The 16364-nt window shown below is 32.8% G+C and overlaps 2 protein-coding genes across 3 annotated transcripts; one reads left to right on the top strand and one right to left on the bottom strand.

Moving 5' to 3' along the window:
* Positions 1–314: 314 nt before the first annotated feature.
* On the bottom strand, positions 315–6471 carry LOC122607506 (mitochondrial import receptor subunit TOM40-1-like). The gene is made up of 11 exons (XM_043780493.1): positions 6089–6471; positions 4894–4975; positions 4705–4804; positions 4516–4611; positions 4379–4429; positions 3655–3720; positions 3463–3564; positions 3316–3384; positions 2974–3057; positions 1457–1552; positions 315–659 (listed from the first exon to the last, which is right to left on the bottom strand). Exons 1-11 carry the CDS (start codon positions 6213–6215, stop codon positions 603–605), a joined length of 930 nt encoding a protein of 309 aa, XP_043636428.1. The 5' UTR covers positions 6216–6471; the 3' UTR covers positions 315–602.
* Positions 6472–11727: 5256 nt separating this feature from the next.
* On the top strand, positions 11728–15822 carry LOC122607745 (oligoribonuclease-like). Of its 2 annotated transcripts, none has more exons than XM_043780775.1 (8): positions 11728–11832; positions 12467–12585; positions 12689–12765; positions 13277–13352; positions 13478–13533; positions 13699–13785; positions 14632–14722; positions 15290–15822. In XM_043780775.1, exons 2-8 carry the CDS (start codon positions 12495–12497, stop codon positions 15406–15408), a joined length of 597 nt encoding a protein of 198 aa, XP_043636710.1. In that variant the 5' UTR covers positions 11728–11832; positions 12467–12494; the 3' UTR covers positions 15409–15822. The 2 variants fall into 2 exon arrangements, with proteins under 2 accessions (XP_043636710.1, XP_043636709.1); XM_043780774.1 differs by having other exon boundaries at positions 11730–11832; positions 13277–13355.
* The last annotated feature ends 542 nt before the right edge of the window (positions 15823–16364 follow it).

The raw sequence follows: 16364 nt of genomic DNA, 5'->3' as shown, positions 1-16364 counted from the left end.
AACATCATAGAAAAAAACGATTGCTCACGAAGGCAATTATCTATTTTAATTTTAACAAGTTAGGTTGAGGTCATTTTAAAGAAAAGCAAACCAGACAGAAGAAAAGGCAGATATGCGGCTATTGGGTCAAAGACCTCTTACTTCCACCGAGTACAGGTGACCCGTAACGGGTCGTAGGCGAATAAAAATATATCTGAAGGTAATACCAGTGCAAGACTCGTCAACCCTTGAGAGCACTGGCCCGATTTAAAACCTCCACTTGGTTGCATATGCAAGTTAAGGTGTAGAGACCGTTTGTAAGCGTTCATAACTTATGCCAAAAGAATGTTTGTCAATTTGCATTATCTTATGCATATTCTACAGCTTAACATAAGACCCGAGTGAGTTACATGTCCAAGCTGCAAATTTGACAACTATGCATTATAATCTAAACCGTCTATGCAGCTGGAATTGCCATCACAAATAATGTTGCTCAAAAACAAGTACAAAACTGACTCTTTCATCTTTGTCCATCATCATAAAAAAATCATACCTGGTATGACCAACTGTGTCACTCAAAAATAATTAAATCCTAGATTTCGCACATTGGATCATGTTTTGATCTATTCTCCAACTGTCAACCCAAATCCAAACTTGTAGTCTTTCTTTCGGTGGTCTATCTGAATAACATAACCCAAAACAAAGTGTTACAATTTGAAGATTAAGAGTCTGGTAGCACCTTCACAAAAATTATATAATACCACAGTTGTCCACGAAACCGTATCTAATTTTGGAGAATTGAAACTGGTATTTTTCAAATTCAATTTTTGACATGCATTATTTTGGTTGTTACAATAATAGTATTGATATGATCCTATTATAATCGAGGACAGAACACTGACACTGACACAGTGTAACAAGATCTACATTTACAATTGTCACAAGAATTCAATGTCTAGTGAAATATATAGCAGATCTAAAAAAGGTTGATGATAATCAGATAAGCTCTCGGACGGTCATGAAACCGTTATCCTAACCACCAGTCCACCACTGTAACTATTTCCAATAAAACTTAGGCTAAAGTTGTGCTACGCTGTATGTACTGAATCAAGTTTCATATCTAAAACCCATACCATATATGGCAAAGTATTAAAAGTTGGTACAATTGTATCCAAGCTAAACATATTCATTGATGGGGAAGCTAAAAATTAATCTACGTCGTTCACAAGTCCTATGAGAAAAAATGAAAACTCTTTATTCAGGATATTCAAAAAAGATTTGCAACCTTTAGTGCTTAAACCATATGTTGATTGTCATCATTAAAATATAATGCATTGAATTGTTATCAACCTTCTTAAGTCGGTATATTATTTATAACCATGCAGGGGAGTAACAAAGACACCAACAGAATGCAGTGCCTCATGTGTATGTGCTAATTCCCATACAGATGCAAAATCTGGGCAAAAAAACTACTTACCTCGGCTGACACTAAGAAATTTAGACCCATATTCAACCTTTCTTCAAGAAAAGCAGACGCACAGCCATTTGAGTCGATCTTCCCTCTAAGACGACACTGTAAATATGTAAACAGGCCATATCAGGTTGATACAACAACATTGGTTGGTTGATGTATATTACTAGTTAATAACTAATACGTGACACTGCAATACAGTTACAAAGTAAAATCGCTTTCATAACCTTTCTTGCACAAACCCTAATATGAAATGATGGGCTGTTTCAATCAAATTAAACCAGGTAGTTAAAGGCCCAACTTGTGATTATTCTTTCAAGCCAGGAAAAAAACAGTAAAAAAAGCCCTATAGCTAAGATGGATACATGGGATAGGGTCAGGCTTGAAATGTGCTAAAATTATCATATTTTTAAGTATGCGTCGAATCGGTTTGTATTGAGTTAGGTTCACCAGGCAACCAGCAAACAGTTGAAATGATCTTTTATGAAAAAAAATGTGGTAAATATATAACTGGAACTGTCCGAGTACCATGTTTGTAAAAAATGGCGGGGTCAGCCGAGAAATCAGAATCTCGGGGATCACGTGCTTGAGGATTCGATTCAACGGTATCAGATGAAAAATCGGTCAATGGGTCAAGATTCGGGTCAACATTGGTCATACTCCGCCGACTCGATTAAAAACTGGCTGACTAGAGTCAATTCTCGGGTCAACTCTTGGTTATTTTTTAATATTTAATAAACTTGAAAATAAATCCTAAATTGGTTTAACTATTATGATTTCAACACTTAACTTTCAACTTTGAAGTATAATGTTAATGTTTCTAAACAATTACGTTTAAGTTTGAAGTTTTTTACATGTAATTTCATAAAAATTTTATATATTAAAAACCCAATCCGATATCTCCCACGAGTTTTCAAAAAATCCTGAGTCCCATCCTTGCCATTCCGAGTCCCGAGTCCCGAGTTCCTTAACCTTGTTGAGTACAAGAACAATCTGAATTTTCTAACTAAGAGATCAGAGGGAAATTTCTCAAAAAGGAGGTGTTTGAAATGGCATTTGCAAAACAGCTTATTCACTGACAAAAAATAGCTTCCAAAATACAGGTCTCAACCTTTGGTTGACGTTCAACCTGTTTGAGCCATTTAACATGTTCTCTCTTTGGCTAATTTTTTAAAATTCCATTTGATACAAAATAAATAAATAAATAAATAAAATCTTACACGGCCTACAACAAAATCAGTTGGTATGTTGCTTCCCTAGGTGTGAAGCATATATAATACACGGAAGCACATATATGCACTTGACGTTTATAAAGAGATCTTAGGGCTAAAACTAAAGTACATGAATATGTCATATTCAGCATAAAAGATTAAGTATGAAAATTATCAACATAGTGATACTAAAACTGCAATACCCTTGAGGCGGTGAAATACTGTTACACAGACCTACTTCAGCTCAATATATGTGGCATAAAAATAGAACTAAAAAAATGCACAAAATTAGTGAGGACTTGGCTGAAATACCTGACGAAGTACATAATCATAGCCACAACTAGCAGTAACATCTCTTGACATGTAATTGTACATCAAATCTGTCGCAAGGGAAACCTATGACGCAAAAGATAATAATAATAGTACAGTAAGCTTATGTGTGAGATGAATCATAGATAGAATACAGTGGGAGGAAATGCATATATCCCCTCAAAACATTAAAAATTGCATATATACTCAGATCACAGGTTTCTGATGCATATGCACAATGCTCACAAAGCATGTTTTGATTATATATGCAGCTTTGCATATTTGAGAGAGATATATGATTATATGCAATTGCCGCCATAATATGAAGAAGTTTAAGGGGCTTGCCTTTTCAGACACTTTCTGAACATAGCTAAGAGCCACCATTCCAGTACTAGCGATTTGTCCCGAGGTAACCTGCATGTAAAAATTACATTTAAATATCAGTGTGCCTGAAAGTATGAAACGTAAACGCATTCAACAGAGAAAAATTACCATTTTATCTGTGCTGTATCGTGCAGCGTAGCCAAGACCCGATTTCCTATGTTGACCAGCCCAGAATACTTCCCCGCCTAGTGATAGGTGAGGAGTCACACTCTGCAACCAAAATATCACACATCAGAAATCACTACGTAGATTTCTGCAAAGGCAAGAGTTAGCAGTTTCCATTTCTGCCAGATATTTTACCTGAATATAACTAGCTCCGACCAACCCACCATTTCCTAATTGCATTTGACCCCTGTAATCAGTACCCTGAACAGAGAAAAATTAGAGATGGCAATACAGGTATAGGTTGAGGCAGGAGGGGTTGCTTGATCAAGAACGCTTGTGTCAAAAACTTCAATATTAATTAAAACTTATCGGGGGTGTTATTGAGTTGTCAAAAAACCCCATTTCTGTGCGTTTAGCATATCAAGAAGATAAAACTTTTTAAGCTTTCAAAAAGGTCCATCCAAACATTTCAAAGACCTTAATGGCTTTACCACTGTACAATACGTTGTTAAGCTCGTAAGTAAGCCAACGCCAGAACCCGTTAGTAACTAGTAAGTTCAATAACACTCAAAAAAAAAAAAAAAATTAAACTATTTGCAGGCCTTTATGCAATAAAAGTATACTTTATGCAAGTTTAGAGTTTGACCCATTTTACCCATTTCCTTTCTGGCAGATCTTTATTTCACCCTCTAGAGTAAAAAAAAAGAAAACAAACAAACAATCCCCCAAGTGACAACTCTAATAATAATGATCGATTGTATGAAGTTAAACAATTGCATCAGAAAATAACAAATGACACTTTACACTCGCATTTAGCAGAATGTTGCAATCCAGAATATGTATAATGGAGCACATATCTTTCAAACTGAAGGTAAAAGCATACATCTCCATAGAAGACCAAATAAGATGGATGAGTTACCTTATAATCGAAGTTGAACATTCCATGTGACATGTGAGGCTCATTTGTAAGCTGGCAACAATAGAAAACTGGATTAATAAAACACTTCTACAATTAAACATTATGAAAACTACAGATCGCATATTGGATTACTCTACCTGAGCATTAGCTTTCATAGTAAGATTCTCAGACAAGTCACATTTGACTCGAGCACTTAGCCGCCCATCGGTCAAGATTCTTCCAAAAAGCATCAACTTACAAAAAAAAATTCAGCGATAAAAGTGAACTTGATAGCTCTATATACAAGAATAACTTATAGCAGGTGTAGTTAATGTTAAAAATCTTACCTTTGGGTCAATAAAGTTAGCGCCAAACTCATAGTTTGCAGTAGGTATTTTAAATGTTTCAGCAGATTGAGAGGGAACTTCCATAGGTCCCATAGCAATACTGGTAAGTTAAGAAAGAAACACTCGTCAAACCAAAGAAATATATTAACTTTAATCAACTCAAAAAACAAGCTTTAAGCTGTAGCGTACCTGTGACTTAGGGAGAACCTTTGATTGAGCACCTTGGTAAAATCAAAACGCATGCCCTCAAAATGTTCAGGCTTTAAGGACACTGCGTACGACCAAGTGTGTTCAATATTGGAATTATAATTAACACATAAGGTAAGATAAAAATTACGTTCTTACACCTCAACTTGACATAATTGGTCATTATCAAATATCGATCACACAACATATGACACAACACACTGAATCGCTGATCATCTCCAAATAGCTCAAATCTCAAAAAACCCAACCTGTTTACGCCCGCCCACACCAGCCCATAGGATAAAAAGTATATCTAGGTCACCTACTGAGTAATGACTCGTTAAAATAGTGGTCTAACCAACTAATCCAGACTCACTAAAGAACTATTCTAATAATTCATATTCCTCATTGGCTTTGCTGAAAATGGAACTCTGATCTAAATGCCCCGATCTGAATAACCAACTAGACTACATGCTAAACGACACGCCTAGTCATCTCTTTTATCTTTAACTCTTGAAAAGGCATATCACATTATATCATCTGTAGCTCTATACGACTTTACGCTTTTAATCAACAAACACTTTCAATTACCGTAATTCAACTTTTCAAATGTATGTTATATAAGAGCATCATAGATGTCTTATTTCAGCGTGGAACCAAAAAAGCACATTTGGATCCCGGTGTGGTGTAGTCACGTTTGCCTTGGTGTAGAGAAAAGGGTGTGCGTGGGGATTTCGTTTTTCTTTTTTTTACCTTTTTTAATTAATAAAGATCAATGTCATGGTTAAAGGTTTAATACGATATCAATTGTCACTCTTTCAATACATTTTTTTTTCCTGAACACTCTTAAAGTTAGTAACTTGCTCGTATACAAACTTCGAATCTACTTCACCTTTCAAAAATTCTTTCTTTAAAAACTAATTAGTTTTCAAAAACTTCCATAAATTAACAAACTTTACTAGTTCCACTACTCACATTCATAAACAAAATATAAAATAAACGATAAAAAAAAAAAAGTAAAATTAGTTAGCTAAGGTTTAACAATAAATATAAACAAATAAATAAATTATAACAAGTTCACATCATCACATAATTACTAAAATATTAAAAAAATATCACAAGATAACAGATTATAAACAATACATGTATATATATAATAATAGTATATATAAGGAGAAAAGAAAGAAGTGGTAATTACTCATGGCTTCACGGTGAATTTCTTCATAAGGAATAGGACAAGGTAAATCCAAGTAATCTACTTTTTCCGGCTTCTTACTTTCCGCCGCCGCCGCCGGTGAATTTGTAGGTTGAACAAAAGTTGCCATTCTATTCTATAATATTATGTTTTGTACAATGTTAAAAAAAATAAAAATAAATGAAAGTTATATAGATATAGATATTGTGGATAGATTGATACAGTTTAAAGATGAGATGATGTGTGTAAGTCAGGAGTTAAACAAGAGAATGTGTGTGTGTGTGTGTGTTAAGGTGATGACGAGAGCAGCCGCTGTGATGTGTGGGGGGTGAAAGGCGGCCCTTTTTTGCAAAACCCTGGGAGAGCTGGTTTTGTGAGGTGAAAGGTGGAGTAACTAGCTGGGCTCGGCTCAAGGTCGGCTCATCTGTTTATTTATTTATGAGGAATGCTAAATTTACAAACCGATTACGAAAAAACTTAACTAAACATTTAATTGGTCCATCAAATTTGCCACATCATTTTGTAAAAACGAGGCAAAGTATCCACGCGATGCATCGGTGGACGTGGTGGTGTTGACAGCTATGGTGGTGGTGATTATATGTGCGCGTAATGCGGTAGTATAATGACAACAAAAGCGGTAGCAGTGGTAGCGGCGGTGGCGATTGGTGGTGGTGATGGCGGCGAGTATAGTGTAGGTTATAAATATTGATATGATGTACATTGTTGAATATTGAAAAGTTGAAAAGTAGATTTGCTTTATAATATAGTATAGTTACTAGATTTTAGACCCGTGTCCAACATTGGACACGAGACTTACGACATTATTAATATTAGATATTAATACATGTAACTCATAAAAGTTTATAAAGTGAAAGTTGAAGATATAAGTATATACTGAGTGTTCAATTCAAATGCCAAAAATGTTAAGTTTATAGAAAGAAAATTAATGTAATAAAATAATATTGGAAGTATATACCCTTCTTAATCATTTGAAAGACTTATTTATAGACGAAATTTGTTGTAGTGTTTTTTGTCTTGTCATCTTTGTCATATATTAGCACCTTAAAGCCCCTTTTTGACTTAACTCGAGATACTGCAATGTACAATTGTTCGTGTGTGAAAACCGGACTTTATAGATAGAAACAAGTTTTAATAACATTGTAAAAATAATTATTTTAGTTATTCGTTTTTTATTAATTAAATAAAATTATGTAAAAACTAAATGATAAAATCAACAAGAGTCAATTTGATAAAATAGAGCTATATAATTGGTTAATAAGTCATTAATTCAAATGTCTTTTAATATATATTAAAAGTAAAATTGTACAATTAAAACTAAAATCTTAATATATTTACAATAAATTTAATTTATTTTTATATAATTACTTTTAATATTTTATATATATGATAGAACATATTATTGGATATATATTAGCTATTATTTTATTGGATAAATATTAGCTATTATTTTATTGAATATATATAAGTTATTATTATTTATTTATTAAATTAAAACTATTGGGTAAAAAGTATAAATTTGTGATGGAAAACAAAAAAGTGTAAATTAAAGTCAAAAGTTTAAAAAAAAAGTCAACATTAAGAAATTGAGAACTGTGATTGGTCGATAAGTTATTAGAACAACTGTGCTTTAGTATAATAAAAGATGTTTGTATTTAGTTTGTATACATAGCATTTCTCTTTATATATATTTTATTTTGAACATTAAATTATATATTTTTTTATTTTTTTTAACATTCTACTTTCATACTTTATTGATAAAAAAAATCTAGCGGGTAGCTATAGCCTAGAGAGCAAAATACATAAGAGTGTTGGTACAAGTTATACAAGTAAAATATATCGAAATAAACAAAAACCTATCAGTGTTTGTATCAATACCAAAACCTCGGTTTATGTTTCGGTTCCACAAATGAGGGGACTTCCCACAAGGAGTTAATAGTTTGATATTGGTAAACCGAATTGGATATCGAATTCCTAGTTTTGCAAATTAGTAAGGATATGATACGAAAGAGTAGTTTTTCACTAAACTTATGTTTACTTTGATTGCCCAAAAAAGTATATTTGATTCACAATAAACGTTTCATATACCGGATTAAAAGTATATTTTCAAAGTGACATGAACATCATGAAACTTGATTACCTCATGTATGATATATCTAACTAGGGATGAGCTCGGTACCAATACCGTACCGAACCGTACCGATACCGAAATTTCCCGAAACCGAAAATACCCAAAACCAAGAACCGAATACTGAACCGATTTTCTATACCGGTTTGGTACCGGTACCGGTATAGGAAATTTCTGGATTATAACGATTAGTACCGATTATAGTTTTGAGTCGATAAGTTTTGTTGTTCAAATTGCAAATTTTGAAGCTTAGTTTTATGTATTAGTCAATTCAACAGTAGCATGAATAAGAGGTGTTCAGTTACTTCATTATGTTTTGCAAATTCATTAAATATTTTAAAATAGTCATTAACGTACTAGAGTTTTAACAGATTGTCTTTGTATAGTTTTATTGCAGCAATACCTCATGAAAATTTCATTATCAAATGCACCAAGTGACCACTTTACAATACGATATAATATCTGCAATTTTACAAAACAAAGCATTTTTCACTTCTAATATTATTTGTTAGAATAATTTCAAGTATTGAACTTGTATATATATTATCCGTAAGATGTTTATTTCATCTTGTATAAGATGACAACTAGTAATGTTAACATTTTAGCTAAATATAAAACATAACAGTGACATATAAAAAGTTAAAAAAAAAGGATGAAATAGAAAGTAATTTCATATCTAGCCATAAAATGAAACATAATAGTGACAAAAAAAAGTTAGAAAAACTTAAACGGGATTTTACTCGGTACCGAACCGGTACCGTACAGGTTAATCCCGAAACCGTTTTACCCTAAAACTCAATACCGATACCGAATACCATCGGTACCGAATAACGTTACCGGTACCGGTTCGGTTTCGATTTTTTTGAGATTTTTGCTCATCCCTATATCTAACGATTATTATGAGAGGGTTTGAAATCAACCATCTAATACCTTAGTTTATGTTCATGTGAATCAAAAGACTAATCCTCTATTGTTAACCATATGATTTGAGGTTAAAACACAATTTATGGCCTTACATACACATTCCTATTTATGTACAGGATCGATGTGGGACAAAAAATAAATTATATAATCAAATTATTACCAAACAAGCGAGTTTGAGATCCAATAACTCATTAACCTACGCTCCATTTTGGACACATTAGCACGATGTAAAGCCCCGTCCACCGGCCACGAAATCATACGTTGCACAAACATTATATACTAGAGAATTGCGCTGAATTATCAATGTCGTTGGAGTAGTTAGTGAAAGTAAAAACTTAGATACTAAAAAATCTTTTTGACACTTAAATTAGCTTGATGTTTCCTAAAAGGCAAAATATATACGTAGTCCTAAGATGGTTTAGTTTACTTGATGGCTAACAAGCTTAAATTGGTTTTTACGACTCGCACAGGTACTAATTACTTTATATATATGTAAATATACTTATACTATAAAATAATGAAAACTGATATTCATAGTTCATACCATCATTTTTTTTAAATGTACCACAACGTATATATTGCATGGATGATTATATAAGATAGTAATACACAGTTGTGGTATATCAATGAAAAGAAATAGTACAAATGTCATTTCCCTAAAATAATTACCTAGAAGCTTTGATTAGTTTTTTGCATTGTTGTTTCATTTATTTTCTTGTTTATATATTAGACCAACAAGTTTACACACAACTATTGTTTTTGGTAAACATAAATAATAACATTATAAAATCAATTAAAAAGGCATAACCTTTAGTATAATGTACTTTATACATTACGTTTTCAAGATTAGTTGGTTATTTAAGTTTGACTTATATATTACTAGAAGTATATGTAATGCGATTGATTTTCCTAATGAATTTAAATTATAGTATATATAATTTTCGTAAACGTAATTCGGTTAATGCATTAAAAGGTGAGCTGGTAAATTAGGTACTCGTTTAGACACGATAAACATGATTAAGAAAAAAAATGCAATTTTATACTTTCTTAAAATAATTATTCTTATTATTTAAAGGTTTATCATTTTACTTATTTTATACATATACATATAATTGTCACGCTTAAATTAGTCGATTTTTATGTTTGATATTTGTGCTAATCGCGTTGTTTATAACATACATTACAATTTGTGAGCTCTATAACTGTGGCCGGCGGTAGGCATCGACGACCACCGATTTTAGATTGTCTAACATAGTATATATAATTTTATATATAATTTTCGTAAATGTTATTTGGTTAATGCGTTAAAAGGTGAGCTGGTAAATTAGGTACCTCTTTAGATACGATAAACATGATTAAGCAAAACAAAAGCAATTTTATAACTTTCTTTAAAATAATTATTCTTATTATTTTAAGGTTTATCATTTTACTTATTTTATACGTATACATATAATTGGCACGCTTAAATTAGTCAATTTTTATGTTTGATATTTGTGCTAATCGCAATGTTTAAAACATGTTAAACATTACGATTTGTGAGCTCTATAATTGTGGCTGGAAGTAGGCTTCGACGACCATCAATTTTAGATTGTCTAACATACAAGTATATAAAAAGGTATTTGTTATTATTCATAGAGTATTTAAAAATAAAAATGTTATAGTATGTAGATTAAAATATAAAATGTTAAACAATACTCTAAAAGTAGACAACTCTCTTATATTTTTTTTTTATTATTTAATAAACTTGATAATTAAGAATTTAATTATTTAGTCAAATTTCATATTTCTTTTTGCCTTAATAAACAAAAAGATCCGTCAATTATTTTTATTTTAATTAATACATACAAACATGGTCATTTAACTCGACAACTAAAAGTGTCGAAACGACTCTAGTGGTGCAAGCGAAAGTTTCAGTCTTGTCGAGCGGATCCCATTGTTGAAGTTATGCCTCGAAAAGTCAGGACGATCCCAGCTAACAAATTAAAGATCATCCCTCTTGCATGAGGTTTTGTGTTTAATCCTTGGGGAAGACATATGAATCAAGTCCTTTTGAGAGGTTGATTTGGGTATATCCAGGTTCAAGTTTAAGGGGGCAGGGTTTAACCCTTGTTAATCGTTGTGCCTTAGTAAGAGGTTTACCCTATCGGTTATTTGAAATAGACATTTCTACTTCGATGGAGCTCTCTACCACGGACCCGGTTTAGACAACGTATGTTAGACCTCCTGCTGCCGAATCACGACACGAAATTTTCAGCGAAATTCACCTTCTAAAAAAAACAAATTAAAAAGAAAAGGCCCATAGTCTCATTTTTTTCTCAGCCCTTTATAAAGAAAAAACAGTATGGTTGAATCAGTGGTAAACACCCTGGTCTCTGGAGACAGAGGTCATGGGTTCAATCCTCATTCCATGCAAAGTTTGGAGACAGGGTAAGGTTTACCTACAACTAAACTCCCCATACACCGTCGAGGTATTGGAGCTCAAAACCCGCGAAAGGACGCTTTTCCTTTATCGGCTTATTTTGCAGTTACAAAAAATTATCGTAAGCTCACATGTTAAAAATTAGCTTTTACTACAAAATAAGCTAAAACCCATTTAGTCATACTTCTGACAACAAATTGGGCAAGAAATCCTCGGTGGGAAGTCTCTTAACATCCCCACCCAAAATAATTTCTGCAGGTATTCTTCTTCTATGATGTAATTACAAATATATCACTGCTAAAATTTGAATGTTTGTAGCAGTAATAATAATATCGAAAAAGATGATTTCTTTGGATATGTTCTCTACTTTGAATTTTGTTACAAATAGTTGGAGCAGTTGTTTAGGAAACATACATAATTAATGCGGTGAATCTAAATGTAGTATTAAAAAAGGAAAAATGATTTATCCTTCTAAAGATTAGCCTAAAAATTACGTGTGGTATCCACTTCTTTCCTAATCTTGCTCGCTCATTTTTACACATGTCTTCATCTAATAGTTAGGAGAGTTTTTAGGGTATTCTTTTAGGAGGATTTATCATTCCCGGGAACCCTCTGGTCCCATGTAACGTCTTGGCACCCAGTGCATATCGTGGGCCCATGTAGTCACATAATGGCAGTACCACTGGGTTTCACCCCGTTGGTTGTAAATTTAGTATTAGATGTATGATGTATCTGTTGAAGCTGTAAATCATGCTTAATGTCTAGTAATTAAACTTATTTAAGATGGTTGTTTCAAGATTTTTTGAAGTAATCTTGGGACTTGAGAATTGAGAAGAAACCATATTTTGATGGACTTAAGAAGATTTTAAAGAACCTATATTTGGAATTTCAGGGAGAAGAATTATTATAGTCTTGAGGATATGACCAGGAATAGAAAGGATAAAGGCAGTCGTCAAAGCATAAAAGAACCCTACAAGTTGCCTCTTGTGTGGATCAAATTAGAAACGACGGGTGACCGTTTACTTAAAGTTCACATTTTTCTGGTTTATTTGAAGCTGTATAATTGATGGGGGGATTGGAAACAAGTTTAAAAGCATTTATAACGAATTTGCAGGCTTGAATGTTGAAGTAGATAGAATCTTGGAGATTGCTTGCATGGTTACAGATGGAAAGTTGAGAGAACTGGTTGAGGTATTGTGGAAATTTATGCTTGTTTTCGATAAATGTCATAAGTTAATGTGGAGTACGACTCCTTGACTTATATATGTGTTAAACCAACTAACCAAGTTATGTTTTATCTGTACAGTGACAAACTTGTTATTAGAATAGCTAAAAAGAAAACGGGTCAAATGGATCAATCGGGTTTAAAGTCATAAATTTAGGCCTAAAACCCTGTAAATTATTTTATTAAAGAAATTGATTTATTATTAAAATAATATATATTTTGTACACACAATGATTCTATATGAAGTAATGAGCAAAAAGTGTTGTGGGTCAACCGTCAACGTCAGCCCAACCAGAACAAAAATTAACCTGTTACACAACGTGTCGACACACCCATTCAGCCATTCTACCACCTGAAGTGAACAGCCTTGGTAGCTTTTACACTTATTGATTATGTTTCCGGTTGTGTATTGTGTATTCTTGATTGTAGCAGACAACTTGTTAGTGTTACAAGAACTAAAACTACTGTTTTGCCCAGGGTCCCGATTTGTTCATTCATCAAACAAAAGAATCTCTTGATAAAGTGGGAGAATGGTGCCAAGATCAGCACGCAGGTGGTGAGTTGCATCTACCTCGTGCATTTCTTTCTGTTAATTTATTAATAATTATTATGTTGGGAGGATATATATAATTAGTGTATGTAATATGTATTCTCGTGGTCAACCTCCATTTCTAACAGGTATGACCAAGAAGGTGAGACAAAGTGCAATTAGTGAACAAGAAGCTGAAGAACAGGTAATATAGCAGATGATCAAGTTTCCTTTTATTCTTAATTTCTTATCATGCTTTAAAGTCTTGAGCCTAAATTTTAACATTACAAAACTGTTTCATTTTACATATTATTTTTGTTGTTTTTTCTTTTTAGATTTACAATGTGTTCTTTTTTTTGTTATGGTTTAGGTTATAGATTTTGTGAAGAGACATGTCATTGGATATACTCCGTTGCTTGCAGGAAATTCAGTTTATGTTGACTTAATGTTCTTGCAGGTACAGAAAAGTTGGTCACCTGGTAAATAATCAAGTTTAAGTATTTTGGCATGATAAATATGTGAATAGCATGCGGATACCAGTCACCATAGACCAAATATGTGTCAAGTTTAAGTATTTTGTCATTATACATATGCTGAGGCCGTTTGAAAGTAAGTTTATAAATAGATACCCACTAGTTACTATGAATAAATTTGTGAATGGTGGGAAGCTTTCAAGAGAGGACCCAATTGTGGTTAGCGGAGGTTGTGTATTTGACCAATTTACTTATGAATGGCCCAGTTTGGACCATGTCTTATGTCTAGTTTGGGGTTAAATAGGCCAACTGAAAGATGGTTAACAAGGAAACAGGTCAAGCGAAATGATAGTTGCCCATAGTGTATTTATAAAGCTTACAACTTTCTACTTCACCTTATTCAGAAATTAGATTAGTCTTACAGTAGCATGTTTCTGGTGATATAGTCAGTACCTATCCTTTAGTTAAAAGCCAACAACAAATGTCTCTAGGCGAGTAGGCGATGCAACCAGATCTACCCGTTACTCAACCCACCGATCTGCCCATTTTGCCACCTCTGTAGCCATCAGGAACTTATGATATATTTGGTTCTAGGCACTCTTATCTCTCTACCATGCAATATATATGTCTTAGATAATTTTATCCAGTTAATTATGAAGCTCTTTTGAGACCGCTTTCTTATTTGCCTATCACAAAGAAAATGCTAAAGTTATTCAGTTTGTTTCCATCTTCTATATAATCTTTTTACAAATTTACATAACACATTAGAAATTAGCCTTACATTTTTTTCTTAAATTTTTTATACCTACCATATGGTTATTTGTGTACAGAAATACATGCCCAGATTGGCTTGTCTTTTCTCTCACGTTCTCGTTGATGTCAGCAGTATCATGGCTTTATGTTGCCGTTGGTTCCCTGAAGGTAATATCTAAATTACTATGTAAACTTTTGATCATAGCTTATAATCTATAATACTCTACTCTTATTAACAAAGTCTGCATTTTAATCCCTGGGTTCATCATAAAACAGTTTTGTTGGCACGATATGGTAAACACTTTCTTATCTTGGGATTCTGTTAAATGCAGCCCAAGCCATTTTATTATTAAAGAGCATGCATATAAGTTCTAGCATATTTCATTTTCATTTTTTGGTCGATATAAATGGAGACAGGCCCAAAACCTTGACAAGATATAATAGAAGTACCCGATGAGAATAATATAATGTTCTTAGGTAATTTGTACACCAAATTTTCTTGGGACACCACCAATTCCTACAAGACAAAAGGTAACATTAAAAAATTAGTGTATTAAGTAATATTAGCCTGTTTTTCTTTTATAACTCAATTGACTCGTTTGACATATTATGCTCAAATAAACCTGTTTGGCCTGTAATTCTCATATTCAAATTGACCCGTTTTTCACATTCATAAGCTACTCATTCTTTGTTTGATTTGTCGTAGTCTTGTATTTTGTTTCTTTTGGCTTATAGATAAGAAGGCACCTCGAAAGGAGAAGAAGCCTCTAGCCATAGATGACATCAAGGATAGCATAGTGGAGCTCAAACACTACAAGGAACATGTATTCAAATCATCAAAGTCAAAAAGGTAACTTTTGAACATAGAGACCATGGACGTGGTGCTCTTCGTTTGATGGCTCATGACACCTCATAAGTCGTTAGTTGTGGCATGTGGTGCTTGGTTGATGACCCGTGTGACCCTTTTATGGACTTGAGTTAAATGTGCCGGTTATACCATCATCAAACTTGTTTAATGGCAGATGTGGCACAAGTTGTGATGTGTGATTTTGTCACTTCTCAAGTTTTAACCTGTAAGCTTCCTTTTTTGTATAAACTTTTTTTAAGAGTGTCATCATATTATCACATTATTAGCAATGTATGGTTATCCCGATCCTTTTGATCGGTTTAATCCAAGGGAGTAAGAAAAGATTTTGCATTAGATTTGGTGTATATTTTAATAAAACTTGGTGCAAATTCTAATAAAATTTGGTGCAAATTCATTTCAACTCTGCTAACTTCCAATATAAACCAAGTTACAATATGGTGCAAATTCGCTATACGATGTAATGATTTATAGTCATAAATCATAAAAATTCGTATTAACATGTTATTTTTTGTTAATTTCGTATTCAATTATTACGTATCCGCATCCAAACCTTAAAATACTCTTGAACAAAAAATACAATTTAATAAAATAAAATCAAAGTATAGACAACTTAAAAACATTAGTATCAACGTCGACGGTTTATTATAAGAGAAATGCTATTATAAAAGGGACGGTTATTATATTGAAACTCCCGTACGCTGTAACGACTTGATTAACAAAGAATAATCACATGATGAAACAAAACAAAACAAAAAGACATAAACTCAACAAGATTTTTCTCATATTATTCTCGGACATATATCGATGTTTCATCGAAATATATAACCGTCAACCTTTTCATTATTCGATCTCTTTATCTTCTCATTACAACATTACACATCATATATTATTATACAATCTCTCAATATCTCATAATATATAGAACGTTGCGCCTGAGTTTCA

Source organism: Erigeron canadensis, chromosome 7, assembly GCF_010389155.1.
Source record: "Erigeron canadensis isolate Cc75 chromosome 7, C_canadensis_v1, whole genome shotgun sequence".
Taxonomy (NCBI): Eukaryota; Viridiplantae; Streptophyta; class Magnoliopsida; order Asterales; family Asteraceae; genus Erigeron; species Erigeron canadensis.
Note: the sequence above shows the minus strand (reverse complement) of the source record. Positions and strands in the feature narration are given on the sequence as shown.

What these genes read in the sequence shown, in the direction of transcription:
- LOC122607506 (XM_043780493.1), bottom strand. Translation starts at nt 6,215, where the DNA reads ATGGCAACTTTTGTTCAACCTACAAATTCACCGGCGGCGGCGGCGGAA. An exon ending in GATACAGCACAGATAAAATG is followed by an intron (nt 3,385 to 3,462) that starts GTAATTTTTCTC and finishes TTTTACATGCAG; the next exon opens with GTTACCTCGGGACAAATCGC. An exon ending in ATTTCTTAGTGTCAGCCGAG is followed by an intron (nt 660 to 1,456) that starts GTAAGTAGTTTT and finishes TATGTTATTCAG; the next exon opens with ATAGACCACCGAAAGAAAGA.
- LOC122607745 (XM_043780774.1), top strand. Translation starts at nt 12,495, where the DNA reads ATGACCAGGAATAGAAAGGATAAAGGCAGTCGTCAAAGCATAAAAGAA. An exon ending in CCAAGATCAGCACGCAGGTG is followed by an intron (nt 13,356 to 13,477) that starts GTGAGTTGCATC and finishes CATTTCTAACAG; the next exon opens with GTATGACCAAGAAGGTGAGA. An exon ending in AACAAGAAGCTGAAGAACAG is followed by an intron (nt 13,534 to 13,698) that starts GTAATATAGCAG and finishes GTTATGGTTTAG; the next exon opens with GTTATAGATTTTGTGAAGAG.